Source organism: Pelobates fuscus, chromosome 3 (assembly GCF_036172605.1).
Source record: "Pelobates fuscus isolate aPelFus1 chromosome 3, aPelFus1.pri, whole genome shotgun sequence".
NCBI lineage: Eukaryota > Metazoa > Chordata > Amphibia > Anura > Pelobatidae > Pelobates > Pelobates fuscus.
Window position 1 is genome coordinate 368443334 of NC_086319.1, and position 18553 is coordinate 368461886.

Consider the following 18553-nt stretch of genomic DNA (forward strand, 5'->3'; position numbering starts at 1 on the left):
AACAGTTCGGGACATCACTATCTGTCAGTGAAACCACAAGTCATTCATTTGTTATACCTCCAACCAAAAATATGGATGTGGATGAGCACGTTTTCGCAAAGATCCTCGTGAGGCTCACATGATCTTTACCACCATCATTACTGTGTTTCTTGCAAAATGCTGACTTTGGAATGCATTTTTGATAGCAGGTGGAGACGTTTGCTTTGAACGCCACTGTTTTAACGATAACATATTATTTGTCTACTACACTACTCTTTTTCTTACTTTTTAAACTTTTTAAATATGTATTCTAAAGTAAGGCTTGGTACTGACTTGGCCAAAACTGATTAATTAGACAAGCCTCCAAAATAGCTGTGAGGGAGATTAACTATATCGGTCTAATTTAACAAGCCAGGTGTTAACTCACAGCTAATCACTAAAATTCTTAGTAACAAATATTTATTCATGTAAAAAAAAAAAAAAAGTACTTGAAATAAGCATATTAACAATAAAGGGACATTTATCTCACTCAAGTTGTTATAGTATATAGTGCTGTCTCTCTGTACAGTGATAACCCCTTCAGGACGGAGTCAATAGTACACGTTCTGATCAAAACAAAATGTAAACAAAAACTGGAATTTAGGCTATATGTCTGTTCAACCGTAATTCACCTCTTTCATATTAAAGGGAACCCACACTTAATATATATAATTTTGTTCAGGAGAAACTGGGCTTTAATTTCTCATGAACTATTTATTTATTTATTTTTTAATTCTTTATTTTTTTTAGTGCAGAGATGATTACAAGCTTAATCGGTGACATGTTTAGTATACAATATTGCAAACAATTGGTATATATAGTCAAGAGGTGCTGCACTTTTTTTTTTTGTAGAGTAGGAACATGAATTAAACAAGAAGTAATGCAAGATAAAGAAGTAGTTATAGTCGAGTTGTGTAACATGCTAACTTGTATGTTTAAGATAAATTAACAAGCGATGTAGGAGGCTCTATCATTTTGAGGTGGTGCATGATGCGCTGTGTGGAGAGCCTGAATCTTATGGGAGTGAGGCCTCGGCTCTGGGCTTCAGCTTTGCGTGCAAGGGCAGCAGTGCTGTGTATGGTGTTTAGTTTGCTTAGGGTGGACCGAGGCAGGTGTGCCATATTCAGTGAGTTCTTGTCTGTATTAAGGTAACAGGTCATCAGCTAGTAGGCTGCTCTCTATGCTTATGTGCCAGGTAGCGTGTTGTTACATGTGTGCATGGGTGAGGAATGAGCGGGGATAATGCCACTTGTGTTGTGTACGGTAAGCATTTCTAATGGTGTAGTGACCCATCTCTCTACAAGTGCGGTGAAGTATCACTAAGCATGAGGATATGAGGCAAAGAGTATGCAATAAAGATTAATGTAAGTATTTCGAGAGGTATATTCACATATCTGCTGTCTAGAGTGAACGGCTGCAACACATATAACTTTAAGAGTCAGGATTGCGTCCATTTGTGATTATATGCCATTTCCTCTGCTTGTAGTGGGTGAGGTGGATGGCTTGTAAGTTCTTGCGGCTGCGGCATTTTCAACCTATGCCCGCCCTTTGATTTACAAAGTCCCGCAACCAGTATGAGTGCTGCGTGATGTTCTGAGCACTGAGGGTAAGGCTGTTCACCGGGGGTTCCCCTTTGTACCTTGGTTGTGGGGCGCACACCGGCGTGGTCTTGCCACTGTCGCGTCAGTCGCGTGCGGGGGTTTCCTTTCCGAGTTCCATGCTGTCGAGTGGCAGGCATGGGGAGTCGCTTTCTTCGGCACCGCCCGTTAGCGCCTTTTGGCCTGGGGGTCGCCTGCTGTCGGCGTGAGTCAGGTAGTGGCCCTGGTAGTGTGTTCCCCACTGCTATGTGTGGCTCGGGTTGCTTCAGTCTGCGTTCAAGTTTCAGCCAGAAAGCAGCAAATGTGCGCTTCAGTCGCATTAGGATGTCTGGAACTCCAGCTTTATCGCAATCTGTACATGTGGCGTCCGCCATTTTGTGCCGCTCTGCATCTGCTGCTCGGCCATGTGTGTGCTCCGGTTTCATTCTGATGAGCCGGGCCTTCTCCCAAGGTTGGACCGGGATAACCCCCACCGGTCCGGGGGGGCGGGGAGGGAAAGGTTCATGTCTCCCGGGCCGCTAGCGATGGCACGGGGAAAGCGGCTGTCTCCCCCCCGTTCCCGTGCCCACAGGCTGCGGTTAGGCATTTCAGGCTTCCTTGCTCCGTATCTCACCAGAGAGGTGTCGGGAGCGTAGTTGGGACACGCTGAGCTCATATAGAGTGACCCCATTCAGGTGAGAGGCTGTTTCAACGTTTTATTTACGTTTTTTCAAGCTTGGCTGTGGGAGCTCAGCGAACCTGCGTCTGTTCAGGAAGCTGGTCAGGCTCCACCCCCTCAACTATTCATATTTGAAACATAATTTAATATGAATACAAATAAAAAAAACTGAGAAATGTAAGATTGACAATTTTTTTTTTAGACATTTTAGTTGTGAATGTCATAGTACTGTTAGCTTTAACTGCAAAAAAAACCCACATATTTGGATTCAGCAAAGTTTCACAAGTACAACAGTACCCCCCATTAACAGTTTGTACGATGTTTTGGAAAGTTACAGGGTCAAATATAGCACATTCCATTTTTCAGTTTTTTCAAACTGAAATTTGCCAGGTTAGTAATGTTACATTTGAGACTGTAACGTAGCCCAGGAATGCGAATTACCCCCATGATGGCATACCATTTGTAAAAGTAGACAACCCAAGGTACTGCAAGTGGGGTATGTCCAGTCTTTTTTAGTAGCCACTTAGTCACAAACACTGGCCAAAGTTAGCGTTCATATTTGCTTTTGTGTGAAAAACAAATATTTGGTCAGTGTTTAGTGGCTACTAAAGTGGCTACTAAAAATGACTGGACATACCCCATTTGCAATACCTTGGGTTGTCTACTTTTGCAAATGGTATGCCATCATGGGGGTAATTCTCATTCCTGGGCTACCTTACGGTCTCATAGGCAACGTACCAATCTGGCAAATTTCAATGTGAAAAAAATGAAATGCAAGCCTTATATTTGACTCTCTAACTTTCCAAAACACCATAAAACCTGTACATAGGGGGTACTGTTATACTTAGGAGACTTCACTGAACACAAACATAAGTGTTTCAAAACAGTAAAACATATTACAACAATAATATCGTCAGTAAAAGTGCAGTTCATGTGTGAAAAATGCAAAAAACTTCACTTTTACTAAATATATCATCATTGTAATACAAGTTACCATTTTAAAACACTAATATTTGTGTTCAGCGAAGTCTCCCGAGTAAAACAGTACTCCCCATGTACAGGTTCTATGGTGTCTTGGAAAGTTACAGGGTTAAATATAGTGCGTGCAAATTAAATTCTCTGCACTTTCTGCCTGGGTTGTCAGGCACGTCAATCAAATTTTAATTAATTAAATCACATAATTATGTTAAAAGATTACTTAAATATACATGTAGAATTTAGAATTTATTATATATATATATGTAGTATATTCTACGTGTATACTTATGTAGTTATTTATGTAATTATATATATTTATCTATATATAAATATTTGCAGTTATTTGTATTTTATATATAGATAGATAGATAGATAGAGAATGTCATTTTAAGTGTATTTTGTTGCCAATATATATATATTAATAACAAAATACAGTTAGAATGAGATTACATATGTAAGTATAATTTATTTAATTTTTTAAATATTTTATTTATTTATTATTGTAATTATACGTATATATATATATATATATATATATATATAAACATAATATATATATATATATATATATATATTATATATAATATATATATCTTGTATATATGTAACGTCATTCTAAGTGTATTTTAATACTAATCTATGTGCTTATATTAACATTAAAATACACTACGTATGACGTTACATATATATAAGATAGCTTTTAATTGCTTAAGCTTTTAAGATACATTTAATTAATTTTAAACAAGTTTATTTATTTTTTTTACTTTCCCACCAGCAGGGAGACTGTCTGACATTTCAAACAGTCCCCCTGCTGGCAGATCCAAGCCAGCTATAGGGGGCCATGTGATCGCTCTTTGAGAGCGATCACATGGCCCCCGGGGCCTGATTTGCAGTGGGAGGGCAGCCTGGGCTGTCAGGCAGTCCTCCCGAAGAGGATCGCGGCGGAGGTGACTACCTCTATGCCGCCACAATGGCTTTAAAGCCCATTTAATGTGGGACGGCGTTAAACTGTTTTCAAATGGCTTGACACTGAATGAGGGTCCCCTGACACCTGCAGCCCTACTTTGGCATTAGCCGAGCAGCAGTGGGAGGCATAACTGGTTGTGAGTGTCAGCTGACTGCTCTCAGCCTATCGCAGTTGCCCTTGCTTGTATATTGTGTGCGTGAATTGTATAGATTGTATAATTTTCACCTTAGATACACCAGCAGAGTCCAGGCCTGCAGACTAGCAGGGGACTCCGGGCACCATAACCACATAAGTGAGACAAAGTAGTTATACTGTTTGGTAAAGTTATTATTTCCTATGTTTATTTATTAAAACCAAACCTTTTTTTTTTCCAAGGACAAACCAGTAACATATACTATATTGGAAAAAAATAATTTTATAATTGTAGGTATGTCTAAAATAACCATAGTAGTGATTGCAAACTATGTAAGTGACACGTCTGTACATCAAGGACATGAGGATTGAGTGCTCGGAGGAATACAAGGTTATGTGACACCACAATTTCCAAGTAAGGTGAAGAGAACCTGGCAGTCAATGAGCAGCAACTCAAAGATTGCAGTAAAGTGTTTTGATACAGAAGCCAAGCTGTTCAGAAAGCTATATTCCAAAATACATCATGTAAGTTTCAAAGCCTCACCTGCAAATTAGAAAACATAACTAAAACACCAAAGTTTATGGTTTAGGCCCAACAAATTCTAAACAAGGAGACATAACCTATCTATACACTGATCAGCCATAACATTAAAATCACTGACAGGTGAAGTGAATAACATTGAAATCTTTACAATGGCACCTGACAAAAGGTGTGATATATTAGGCATCAAGGAAAAGTCAGTTCTTGAATTTCATATGTTGGAAGCAAGAAAATAGGGGAAGCAAAAAGATCTGAGTGACTTTGAAAAGGGCCATTTAGTGATGGGTAGATGACTGGGTCAGAGCATCTCCAAAATGGCAAGTCTTGTTGGGTTTTCCCTATATGCAATGGTTAGTACCTAGCAAAAGTGGTGCAACAAAGGACAACCAGTGAACCGGCATCAGGGTCATGGACTGTTTCCTGTACCCGGCCAAACTGAAATGAAGTGCTCACTGAGAGAACACTTCCTTTCAATCTGGTCAGGTACAGGAAACTGAAGCTCCTGTACAGCGGTCTTCTCTGCTCCACCATGCTACAAGAAAGGTAGGAGACACACCGGGGACCAATGGGGTAGAGAGAGATGGGCACTAAGGGATGGGGGTGGGGGGGAAAGAACCCTGGGGGCTGAAGGAAAGGAATACTATGGGACAGGGAGGGGGAGAACATTATGGGACAGGGGAGTGGGGGAGGGAAGAACACTATGGGACAGGGGAGTGGGAGAGGGAAGAACACTATGGGACAGGGGAGTGGGGGAGGGAAGAACACTATGGGACGGTGGGGAGAACACTATGGAACAGGAATGGGGGGGAAAGAACACTGTTGGGCGGCAGGGAGAACACTGGTACAGGGGACGGGGGAAAGAACACTATGGCTGCTCTCAGCCTATCGCAGTTGCCCTTGCTTGTATATTGGGACGGGTGGGAGGGGAAAGGAACACTAAGGGACATGGAGGGGAGAGTGGCACACAGGGGGACCTGAATGGGGAGAAAGACACACAGAGGGGCTGGGGATGAAAGTGACACACAGAAGGGCCTGGGGGTGGAAAACACACAGAGGGGCTGGGGGTAGATAGACGGGCTGGTGGTGAAAGTGAAAGACACAAAGGGGCTGGAAGGAGAGAAGGAGACACACAAAAGGGCTGGGGGAGTAAGGCACACAAAGGGGGTTGTAAGAGATACACAAGGGAGGTGTAGGACACACAATGGGGAAAAATAGGGGATAAGACACTAAAGGGGATAAAACATTTTTAAAAGGGGATAAGAAACAAAAGGCGGGTTAAGAGGCACACAGGTGAAGATGCTTGGGAGGGGGGGGGAGGGGGGCCAAAATCATCTTCGCCTGTGTACCCAAAAATCCTTGCACTGGCCCTGCTCACCTATTCCCAGAACTAGAGGAGTGTTTAGCCAACGTAAAAACCTCAAAACACTACTGTCATATATGTCTAATTGGTACAGGATTTGTATACCAGTCAAAGACAGAACTCAATAAAGGAACATTTATTATGAATTAAAATATTTACAGTGCATACATTTAAAATAAACACATTACATCAAGCAAATAGCTAAAATAGAAAGGGCGACCTTAACAGTAAAACTCTAGTCCACACTGTCCTAGCGAATTAACAGCATTTTACGTCCCTGAAGAGCTTTTGGTGATGCAAGTAATAATTTAATGTAACTCTGACTTGGCTCTCAAATTGAATGACAATGCAATTCCTAGGTTTCTATAATTATTAATATTTATATAGCGCCAATAAGTTCCGTAGCACTGTATAATGGGTGGACTAACAGACACGTATTTGTAACCAGACAAGTTTGAAGCACAGGAACAGAGGGATTGAGGGCCCTGCTCAATGAACTTACATGCTAGAGGGAGTGGGGTACAGTGACACAAAATATAAAGGTAGGGTAGAAAAGAAGGTTGCTAGGATAGTATTCATTGAGGGCTTAGTGTTTTGTTTTGATGACAATTTCAGGGGAGGAATTAAGGTGCAGGAAGGGAAAGCTGTTCACGGTTTAATTGATATGCTTTCCTAAAGAAGTACGTTTTTGAAGGAGTGGAGACATGGTGAGAGTCTAACAGAGAGGGGAAGGGCATTCCATAGGAACGGTGCAGCCCTATAGAAGACTTTAAGGTGAGCATCAGAGGTAGGAGTATGTACTGAGGTTAGACTGAGGTCTCCTGCAGAGCGTAGTGGCCTAGATGGGACATATTTTTGTATTAGTGAGGCTAGATAGGTGGGAGCAGCATTGTGTAGAGATTTGTAAGCAAGTGTCAGTATCTTAAATTGAGCCCTTTATCTTATGAGAAGCCAATGGAGGGACTCACAAAGGGGGAGGTGCGGACTGACAGGAAGATGAGCCTCACTGCCACTTTCATTATAGACTGTAACGGGGCAAGACGGGAACACGTAAGACCCCTGAGAAGCAGATTACAGTAGCCAATGCAGGAGAGGACAGCAGCATGGACAAGCACCTTTGCCGTTTCAGGCGTTAAATAGGGACGGAGGCCCGCAATGTTTTTTTAAAAGGAAGCGGCAGGATTTGGCAAATGATTGGACATGAGGGATTAAGGAGAGGTCAGAGTCAAAGAGAACACCGAGGCAACGAGCCTTAGAGGTAGAGCGGATGGTAGCGCCATTGATTTGGAGGGTCACAGACAAGGGAGTAGCAACACTTGAGGGAGTGAAGACCAGAAGTTCTGTTTTGAACAAATTTATCTGGTTCAGTTTAAGGAAATGAGCAACCTTCAAGTTGGAAATAGCTGAGAGGTGGTCAAAGACACGAGTTAAAAGGGGTGCTGAGAAATCATTGGAGGACAGATACATTTGCGTGTCATCCGCATAGGAATGATACTGGAAGCCGAAGGACTTGATGAGTTTACCAAGGAAGTCAGTGTAGATTGAGAACAATGGGGGACCAACGACAAACCCTTGGGGAACACCAACAGAGAGGGATTGGGGAGAAGAGGCAGAGCCAGAAAAAGAAACACTGAATGAGCGCTGGGAGAGGTAGGAAGAGCACCAGGAGAGAGCGGTATCTTGTAGACCGAGATAACGGAGGATGAGAAGAAGCTGTTGATGATCAACAGTGTCAAAAGCAACAGAAAGGTCGAGGAGATTTAGGATAGAGTAGTGGCCATGGGATTTAGCAGTGATGAGATCATTGTATACTTTGGTCACAGCTGTTTCAACAGAGTGATGAGCGCGGAATCCAGATTGAAGCAGGTCAAGCAGAGATTTGGATTCAAGGAAGTCTGTCAATCTCGCATACACAACTCGCTCAAGGATCTTAGAGACAAACGGCAGTAGCGAGATAGGGCGGTAGTTGGACGGGGAATTAGGGTCATGATTGGGCTCTTACAAAATCGGGGTTACGGTTACATGTGTAAAGGGTAGAGGAAATGTGCCAGAGGAGAGAGATGTTATATACACTTTTGGCCCTGAGGATAGACAAATCTGGGCAATTTATTTGATACCAAACATAATACGTCTTTTATATGTAACACCTTTGTAACGGATCGACGGGCACCCCGACTGGGTACCTCCGTTGAAGGATGCTCCTAGAGCTTCCTGAGGACTCCAAGCACTGCAGCAGACACCACAACCACCGAACCGGAGAAGCATACGAATGCTCTCAAGCAAATGAATGTTGTAAACAGCTGAACAGGAAAAGCATTCAATCAGCTTACACTCCTGGCAATCAGCATACAATCCAATTCCCCCAATAACGAGACGACACTTCGTTTTAAGGTCAAAGCAGAACTGACTGTACTGGCACATACAGCCTCTTTTATTCCCAATCCACAAACATAGTACTGCCCACAGGGATTTACAGAACAACCAATCAATCCGTACAATACACACAGACACTCCCACACAAAATCTTCCCCTCTGCCTGTGATATGATTACTGAACACAATGGGTAATATAATTATCACAGACAGAGAAATACAGTTATATAAAACATATCACAGGAACCCCAAAACATGCAATAACCACATATCCAAAATTCACCCAGATCCGTTCAGTAGTTTGGAAGATACAGTTTAATGCAGATTCCGCAGAACATATACAGGCTATATGAAAAATAATGACTGTATAATGTGTACCCTGTTGTATAGTTTAAAACTACTGCACGATGTCTTTGTACACCAAATACCGGCGAGATGGCACTGTGTAGAAAAGTCACAACAGTGTCTGTGAGTTAAAATGGCCGCCATCCATTGTTCTCACCATGTGCTTCATCCATTGTTCTCACCATGTGCCTCTGATACATGAAATGGTGGCCACCCAGTAACTCCACAGTATGTCCCCAGATGGTTCTTAAAGGACCAGTAGCAGCATAATCCAATACAACATGCCCAAATCAGTTCTTAGAAGGGCAATACATCCCAGGGCCATAGTTGCAGGGCAAGAGGCTGGCAAGCAGTCCTCTCCAGGCACAAGTGGCGGGGCTGGTTCCGCCACAACCTTAGAAATAGAATTGCCTCAAAAACATTATAAGGTTAGTGACGTATGTCAACTTTTTCTTTGACAGCTCTGATTATAGTTGATACTGTCCCTATAATAAAGTGTAGTCAGGTATATGGCCAGCTTTCTGAGTAAAGGAGTTGTAAATTGCTTTAACCATTAAGTTACACTTGACACATATATGGTTATTTACTAAAAGGAGAATGGTCAGGATATCAAAGGGAGTTTCACATTTAAAGGGATTCTATAGTGTTAGGAATAGAACCCTAAGTTTACTCACTTTAGTCATTTATCTGATTCCCGCACCAGCGGCGCTGGGTCGGCAATCCATGTCATCCGACAGGGGATCTAACGCGCATGCACGGTGAGCTTCAATGCTTTCCTGTGGGGATGCTACTGACGCTGGATGTCCTCATGCAGACTGTGAGCATGTCCAGCACCAGTTAGGCGACCAAAAGTACATTAGCAACCAGGAAGTGCCAACAGTGGTTGTCTGATTGACAGCCACTAGAGACACAATTAGAATTGCATTGTCATTATTTTACTTTCACAAAAACGGCAATGTTTTACATTGCAGGACCAAGGGGGACAGGGACACTGCACCCAGACCACTTCAATGAGCTGAAGTGATCTGGGTGACTATAGTGCCCCTTTAAGGTCTGTTTAAGTATCCGAACTGGAAGCTGGGAGAATTTTTCGAAACACTTTAGGAAATAACAACGTAAGTGCAATGGGATGTATCTGCTGCTTTCTTTTTCTATTTCAGGGGATTTTCTAGAGGTCACTCACAAGATTGAACCAATGACATCATCAAAACACATTGACTTATGCCTTTATCACGACACTACTCACCAATGCACAAGAAGCTGCCTTTTCCCACTAGTGACTGCTACTTGGAATTGAGAGAAGCTCACTTTTTTTTTTCAACCTCAGGCTTTCCGCAAAGTGTGAAGTGTGAAGTTTCCACATCTGTAATCTGTCACGTATATGGAGGCTTTTCTACTTGATGCATGGCAAGTATCCCACACTATTCCATCCATAATTTACATAAATTCACTCCCAGAAGCATTGAAATTGTAGACCTACACTTATGGCGTCTCTCCAGTTAGTGTTTGTGATATCTTTACCATTACCTAGTAACAACCCCTGGATGTTGGGCTACGGTAACATCCCCAGGACGTACTTGGAAACCAGAGTAATCTGAATGTACCTTTTCTGGTTAAATACTTTGTTATTATTATTATTACCTATTTATGTACGTAAGTATAATACACATTGTGATTTTCCAGCTGAGTAGGATGAAATTAGAAGAAATAGTTGATAGTGCTATTATATTTTATCATCATTTCACTAGTGGTCTCAAGCAGCTGATATGACTACAGAGGATTTTGTACTTACTATCTTGAGTTTTTATAATAACTGCAACAACTCTTCAGCTTATTAATGAACAGCTCTGTAATCATACAGAAAAAAACACATCCTGACACATCCTGTGCTCATGAGGACTGAATGTGTGAATCCATTAACCTTTTGATATATATAGATATAAAGAGAAAGATATTACAATGTTGTCGAGTTCTTTGTATAGACCCAAATAAAAATATATCTAGGTTTATACTATCATTTACAGTAACAAAATATAGTTCATCGGATACTTTAAGCTTAACAATTTTGATGCATTATGGAGAAAAATAGATTAAAAGAAACACAAGCTAATAAGTTTAATTATTAACAGAAATAATATTCATAATCAGCATCCATCATTTTCTGCAAACAGAGACAAGGAATTAATGAATACTAATTGAGTCAATAATGGTCTCCTCCTTTTCTAATTAAAGGGTTTCTCAAACCACCATGACTTTTACTTCTACTTTTGTCATGGTGGTAGGTGTGTGTGTATGTGCAGCATTTCTGCTTGAAACACAGCACATCCAGAGATATTTGCACTTTGTTGTCGGGGACTGGTTGCAGCCCCAGCACATGTGACTTAAAGGAATTCTATAGTGCCAGGAAAACAAACCCGTTTTCCTAGCACTATAGGCTACTGCAGTGCCCCCTCCCTCGTGCCCCCCCTCCCGTGGTGCTGAACGGGTTAAAAACCCTCCAGTCACTTACCTAAATCCAGCGCCGATGTCCCTCTGCACTGGGTCAGGCCCCACCTACCCACGCTCCTCCCACGCCAACGTCAGCCTGCAGGGGAGACCTAATGCGCTTGCATTAGGATTACCCCATAGAAAAGCATTATTCAATGCTTTCCTATTGGGAAACATCTGGTGCTGGAGGTGCTAATGCAAAGCATGAGGACGTACAGCAAGCATGTCAAACTCAAAGTCTAGCACGGGCCACATAAACAAAACTTAAGTTTATGTGGGCCGCAAAAACAAAAAAACTACTTACATTTTCATAGAAATGTAGGTTTATTTTTATACCTCACCCCCCTTTACTAAATATCAGACCCCACATATACTGAATCCCAGTCCCTCCAATATACTAAATCCCAGTTCCCCCCATATACTAAATCCCAGTCCTTCCCCCCTCTACTAAATCCCAACACCCCCCTCTAGCCAACAAGCAGACTCCACTTACATTGCCGCTGCCAGTATGCGACTCCGGAGTCCGGCCTCTGGTATTCCCCAAAAGGCACCGTCCGCACCCTGTGCCAAATTGGATACTCCCACTACTTTTTGAAACCCTGTGAAGGTGGAGCACGTCGACTTCACGTCAGAATGTGACGTAGCGTGCCTCCAGGTACTCCACTGTCTAGCCGCAGCCATCAAAACACTGACCGACACACACTCACTGACAGACATTCACACACTCATTGACAGAGACATACACACACTCACTGACAGAGACACACACACACTCACTGACAAACACACAGACACACACACACTGACAGACAGACAGACATACACACTCACTGACACATACATACACACTGACAGACACACACACTGATAGACATACACACACACTGGCAGACACATACACTGACAGACATACACACACTGACAGACAGACACTCACATCATTCCCTGGGGTCCAGTGGGATCTTCTATCTGGAGCTCAGTGTTCCTGCTCCCTCACACGCAGTTTAGTGATGCCGGGTGCCGGAATGATGTCATATTCCGGCACCCGGCATCACTACAGATGGCGCGAGGGAGCAGTGAGGAGCAGGAACACTGAGCTCCCTCGCTGCCGCCGGTGTCCTGCTTCCTCTCCCCGGCCGGGTAAATTATAGCAGAGTAGGTACCTGCAATGTGGGGCGAGCAGGTGCCTACTCTGCTTTTACACGAGGCATGTAATCGCGGCTCACCGGACAGAAAGGAGGTCCATTGTGGGCCGCGGGCCACGAGTTTGACATGCTTGACGTACAGCGTCAGATAATGGACCAAAGGTCAGTTTCGATTCTGGAAGTCTCTCTAGTGGTTGTCTGGTACAGAGTCACTAAAGGAGGAGTTACTGAGAAACTGCAATAATTACCAATGTAGGTTTAAGGGACATGGGACAATGCACCCAGACCACTTCAATGAGCTAAAGTGGTCTGGGTGCCTATGGCGTCCTTTTAAGCAGCCTTCGACTGTAAATGCTTCATCTACTGATGTGGTTATAGTGCCTGGCACTGTCCTTCCATTTCACATTCAACCACTTTTTTAATGTTTTAGCGCTAAGCAAGAGCCCATGGCATCCCTCTGTGCTGCTTGGACTAACGAAGAAGCATTATCCTGTGCAGCAATGGCCAGCTCTGATTAGCTGAGAGTATCCACTCACCACTTACAGCATATCATAGTGCCCATTGGTGGGATAAATTGGTATGGCTAGAAGGCCTTAGTGTGCTAAATAAAAAATAATAAAAAAATAAAAGAAATGTTGAATAGAGAAGCAGTGTCAGGGTACTCCAGGCACTGTAACCTACTCAATGACATTAAATGAGTATAGTGCCTACAGTGTCCTATTAAGGTTTATGGCAATCAGCTCTTAGTGGACTTTTTGGTAGATCGACAGCACAATTCTCTTTAGTTGGTACGGCATTCTGCATCCAAGTCAATGGCACTACTATCAGCTCTACCTCACAGGCTTTTTGCCTTTGCATTATTCTTGATTCCAACCTCTCCATCAGGTCTCAAATCCAGTCAGTCACGAAAATCTGTAGCTACCCAACACCGGATGCAGCTAAGGTGCTTGTCCATGCCGCTATCATCTCCCGCCTTGACTACTGCAATTCACTTCTCACTGGTCTTACATGCTCCCACTTCACCCCGCTACAATTTATAATGAATGCTGCGGCAAAGCTCTTCTTTCTGTCCTCCCTTGCCTCCCCCTCTGTCAATCCTTACATTGGTTTCTCGTAAGATATAGGGCTCAATTTATTTTTCTGGTTCTTGCTTACAAATCTCTTCATGACACTGCTCCTATCTACCTATCCTCACTAATATACAACTATGTCCTCTACACTCTGACGTGTGTTTGTTCGTACTCACACCTTCAAGACTTCTTTAGAGGCTGCGCACATCCTTTGGATTTCCCTTCCCTGCTCCAGTAGACTCTTACCCAGTCTCCATTGCATTAAAAAAAAAAAAACACTTTTACTCACTTCTTCGAGAAGTCATAATAATTAACCTGTTAACAGCTCTTCCTCCCCACACATCACTACCCCACCTTTTTTTCTGCAACCACCTCATCTAATAAACTAAGCCTTCAATGTAACCTCTACTAGCAACATACTTTTCCATTACACTAGACACATCTAATCTTTGCCTCTTGTGTCATTTTAGCCCACTCCCTTTAGAATGTAAGCTTGTTTAAGCAGGGCCATCTACACCTTCTGTCCCTGTCCGTCTAGCATGTCTTGTTGCTACTACTTGTTTGTTAGTCCTCCTATTGTACATCTCTGCAGAATTTATAAATGATAGTTATAATAATTAGTCTTTTAATATTAGGAAGGAATTACAATTTCTGCTATTTCTTATCTGTGATGGCATAATTTAAGTGACAAATGTCACATAGCGCAAGTTATTAAACTTTAGAATCATCAGTCCTCACACTGTTCCGTTGCTTTAGAGTTCACACTCAGCACAGAGAGATAAAGTGTTTTCCTTAACTAATAGAGGAGTCCAGTAGGCTTGGATAGTATTTCAAGACTGCTGTCACTACTACAATTATGTCACTTCATATGTAGTTTGGTAAATTCTTAGAATAATCTCACTTTTACATGAAGTAGAATTACAGGAATGTGTCAGTTTAAGTAATAAATGAAAGATTTGTAACTGCCTTCATTGGATATAGATTAGCATTTCAATTCTATGACCAGTGGCAGTTCACTTTGAACTTCCTGTGCGATAGAGCTCTAAAAAATATATATTGTATGATGTATTAAATACCAATTTTATGTCTTTGGATGGCATTTTTAGTATTAAAGAATATACAACATGTTCTGTATAAGTGATACCCTTTCAATTTACAGTAACAAAATAAAAAGTAAATACATATACAGACATTTATATACATACACACACACACACACACACACATATATATATATATATATATATATATATATATATAGTCACTAAATACATTGCCATATAAGAGACATAAGGATTAGCCTTTAAACTACACACCCATGATTAATAGGTAACGTTAAATTTATTACTTCACACCATATCATTGCCAGGGAGGTCAAAGGCTTGCTTAAAAAGGGTTAAAGACCTGGACATCGGGCTCAAAGATATAGAGCTAGTGTGCAGTCTATGCTCCTATGGCAACACAATAGATCAGATAGCTTCATGAATATTGCCAGTAGCAGGGCTGCGTGAGGAATAAGTGATCAGTCTGATGTCAGCAGCCTCTGATGCTGCAGCTTCTCTCAGGCTGCTTAGTATGGGCTGCAGCCAGAGTCAAGGAGACAGGGAGGGAGGAAAAGAGGGAGGGTATTCTCTTTTTCTCATTTTATTGTGATTTGTTCCTTTTGTTCTTCTGGGCAGCCCTAGTCCAGTCCCTCCCCTGGCCGGCTGCTGACTGAACTGTTCTGCCTGTCTGTTGCATTTCATTCTCTCCTGCAAAGTCCTCATCATCTCAGTGCCTGAGATCTGACAGGAGACAGACAAACATGGACCACAGACTCCTCCTGGCACCTTCAGCGCTGTCAGAATGCTGCTGTGGTTGCTGATGCTTCAGAGACACAGACTTCTCAGCCAATGTGTGCGTGAGGGACCAGAAGGTGCTATCATGCGCCCAGTTGTGGTACATTGGGGCTGATACCAGCCAAGAACACGAAACCCCTCAGTGAGGGGAGTCTCCTGGCAAACAATGGATAGACTGCACCCCTCTATGAGGAAGCGTCTGTATAGTCTCCCTCAACACATTGGATCCAAAGCTTCTATAATGGATGAAGAAGAAGGTGAAGAGAGGGACACCTGGAAAAAGAGCATTAAGCTCAAACCACTACCCTCACCTTCTGCTCTAAGGCGCCTTGACCCTCGACCTGCATCTAAGGATTCTCACCTAGTTATGGAAACTGAGGTGGGAAAAGCTCATAGAACAAGTAGCAATGGAGACTGCAGGAGGTTTACTGGCAGTCTGTCCTCCATTGCCAGCTGTGGCAGGCACCTTCATGATTCCGATCCCAGTGAAGGAAGAAGGCTTATATCTGAGGGGGACATTAGCCCCACTGAAGAGAAGTCTCCTACCTTGGATCCAACTCCAGGTGATCCAGGCGTAGGCCGCTCCCAAACAGCTCAGGCAGACGCCCAACCTTGGATCAGTGACCGGCATAGCAGTTCGGTAAAGGTGGAGGGAAGAGAGCAGACTTTGTCCGGAGGGGATGATGACCAGAACAGTTTTATGCACAGACAGTTTGGGGCACTTTTGCAGCCTGGGGTGAACAAGTTCTCCTTGCGGATGTTTGGCAGTCAGAAAGCAGTAGAAAGGGAACAGGATCGAGTGAAGTCTGCGGGGTTTTGGATTATTCATCCATACAGTGACTTCAGGTAATAAAATAACAGTACAGCTTAGAACCAACTCTAGAGAGCTTCAGTGCACGGTCATGTCAGGGCATAAGTATATAGGGCTTGGGTACCATCTTTCAGAGTGCATTGGCACTTAAAAGAACAACTGCCTTGTTTAAAGTAGGATAGCTACCACTTGGGAATTGAGTTGTAGAAATAAAAGTACATATGTTACTTTAAGTTTCATAGGGATACTATGTGAAGGACTAATGCCCGTTCTTTTTAACCTTGAGGGAGAATATAAGGAAGAAAATGTGATTAGATTAAAGAAACAAGATTATGAGATGTTTGGCAGCCTGATTTATACTGCATATGATTGAGTACAACAATGGGGATACCACAATACTCAGGTGTCTTTATGTATTTAACTCCAGAAAATGGTCTGTCATCCATCATTTATTTTTGTGAGGCCTTGTAAGAGGAGACTGTTTTTGCATGAAAAGAATATCACATGTATCCCCTGCCATGGCTTGGGCTCTGAGCCATTGTAAGAAGTATGGTCTTTGCATAGTTAAGTGTTTATATTCGCTGTACATTCTTCCAGTTTCCCATAAAAAGTCTTCAAATAGATCCCGAACATGCACAATAGGAATGGATGTGGGGGATGTGTTGGTTTGCTTAGTACTCGTTATGCTTGTTTAATTCTTTCTTTCTGACATTATCCCATTTACAGAAATTATGCAAGGTGTCATTTAAATCTTCATAATACGTCAATATTACTCTTAGCGTTTTTCTACAGAGGTTAAAGTGCATTTTACCCACCATTTAAAATTAGAACCTTTTGTGATAAGGCTCTGGAGGCTAAATTGTACTTGATTGAACACCTGTTTTGAAATTTAATTTTCTTCATTATCTGTGCTTGCTTCAGATCATGTGTGCTTTATTGCATGACATGTACTTCCTCTGGATCAATAGCATTGAGCTGTTACAATTAGATAGTAGGTAAATTGTATTGGACAGTTTGGGGAATTTGTATAAAGAGCAATTATGGTACCGAGATTTGAACGAGGAGCAGTTGCCATGGAAACCAATAAAATGCTCCTGTTGATTGTGCTTCTTTTTTAACTTTGCCCCCAGAACTTTGTTCTTCATAAGTATCATCAGTTATGTCTGATCATATATTTTGCAGAATGAGGTGTTGCGTTTCAATAAATGTTTTTTTTAAAAAGGCACAAAATGCCTATTGCAGTGATTAAATCCCTGCTGATTTTTCTGATTAGTTTCACTTACATGTTCCTGGATTCTCCCAATTCCACAAATTCCAGCATGCTTCCACTTAAATTTTTTTTTTTTTATAACAAATAATCACCAATAGAAAAACAAAACTGCAAAATTACTTTGAAACTAACCATTTCGCATTCCATACTTTTGTATCTATTATTTATGAAATGTTAGAATGTTCTCATATGTTATGTTTTTCATTGGACAAACAGCTACTTAGAACATCAATATCTCTACCTTTCTTGGAGTGCTGGACCAATGTATTTACCTCTGCCTTGACCCAAGGTCTAAATGAGTGCAACAGTCCAAGCCTCCTCCCTGATGGTGGTCTACAACCTCAACTGGGTAGACAGAGAGTGTTTAGCTTAATTTTATTTAATCTCTTTATTTTTATTATATATATATTTTTTTTAAATCGCACATTAAAATGCCTTTGGCATTTATCAAGCAAACTAGTCTGTCAGCAGTGTTTTGTAAATCTTCACTAATCTCCTCTGGAAGAGAAGCAACAGATTCAGCCCTACAAGATTATTAATAATCCATGAAAGTCAGCTCTATACAGATGAAATCAATCCAGTCAGTGTGATAATATATTAATGTTGTAGAATGGTATAGTGGAATCACTTGTTTGAACTGCTTACACTCCATGCCACCCAGACATATGTCACATGCATTTTACTAGCATCATTTTTATCACCTTTAACATGGCCCCGGGAATCATTGCTCGTACCTAAAACCAACCACAAGCCTGGTATAATAATATAGGATGAAAAAGACCCAAGTCTTCCTTTCAAGTGTTCATGTTGCTGCTATTGATAGAAAAAATGCACAAACAATTTCTACAAGAATGGAAAAATATTTGAATTTTTTTTCAAAAATGGTATGCTTTTCTAATATCAACCAGCTATTATTTATAATCCCACATTTATACGTAGTATTGTATAAAATAACTTCCCTAA

General features: G+C 41.8%; 1 protein-coding gene across 1 annotated transcript in view; it reads left to right on the top strand.

Annotated features, from left to right (window-relative positions):
* The first annotated feature begins 15393 nt into the window (after positions 1 to 15393).
* The window catches only part of HCN4 (hyperpolarization activated cyclic nucleotide gated potassium channel 4), a 103657-nt gene continuing 100497 nt past the window's right edge, over positions 15394 to 18553 (top strand). The window contains exon 1 of the mRNA XM_063445899.1: positions 15394 to 16355. Within this exon, the coding sequence (XP_063301969.1) occupies positions 15676 to 16355 (680 nt within the window). The 5' untranslated portion in view covers positions 15394 to 15675. The remainder of the gene's footprint in view (positions 16356 to 18553) is intronic.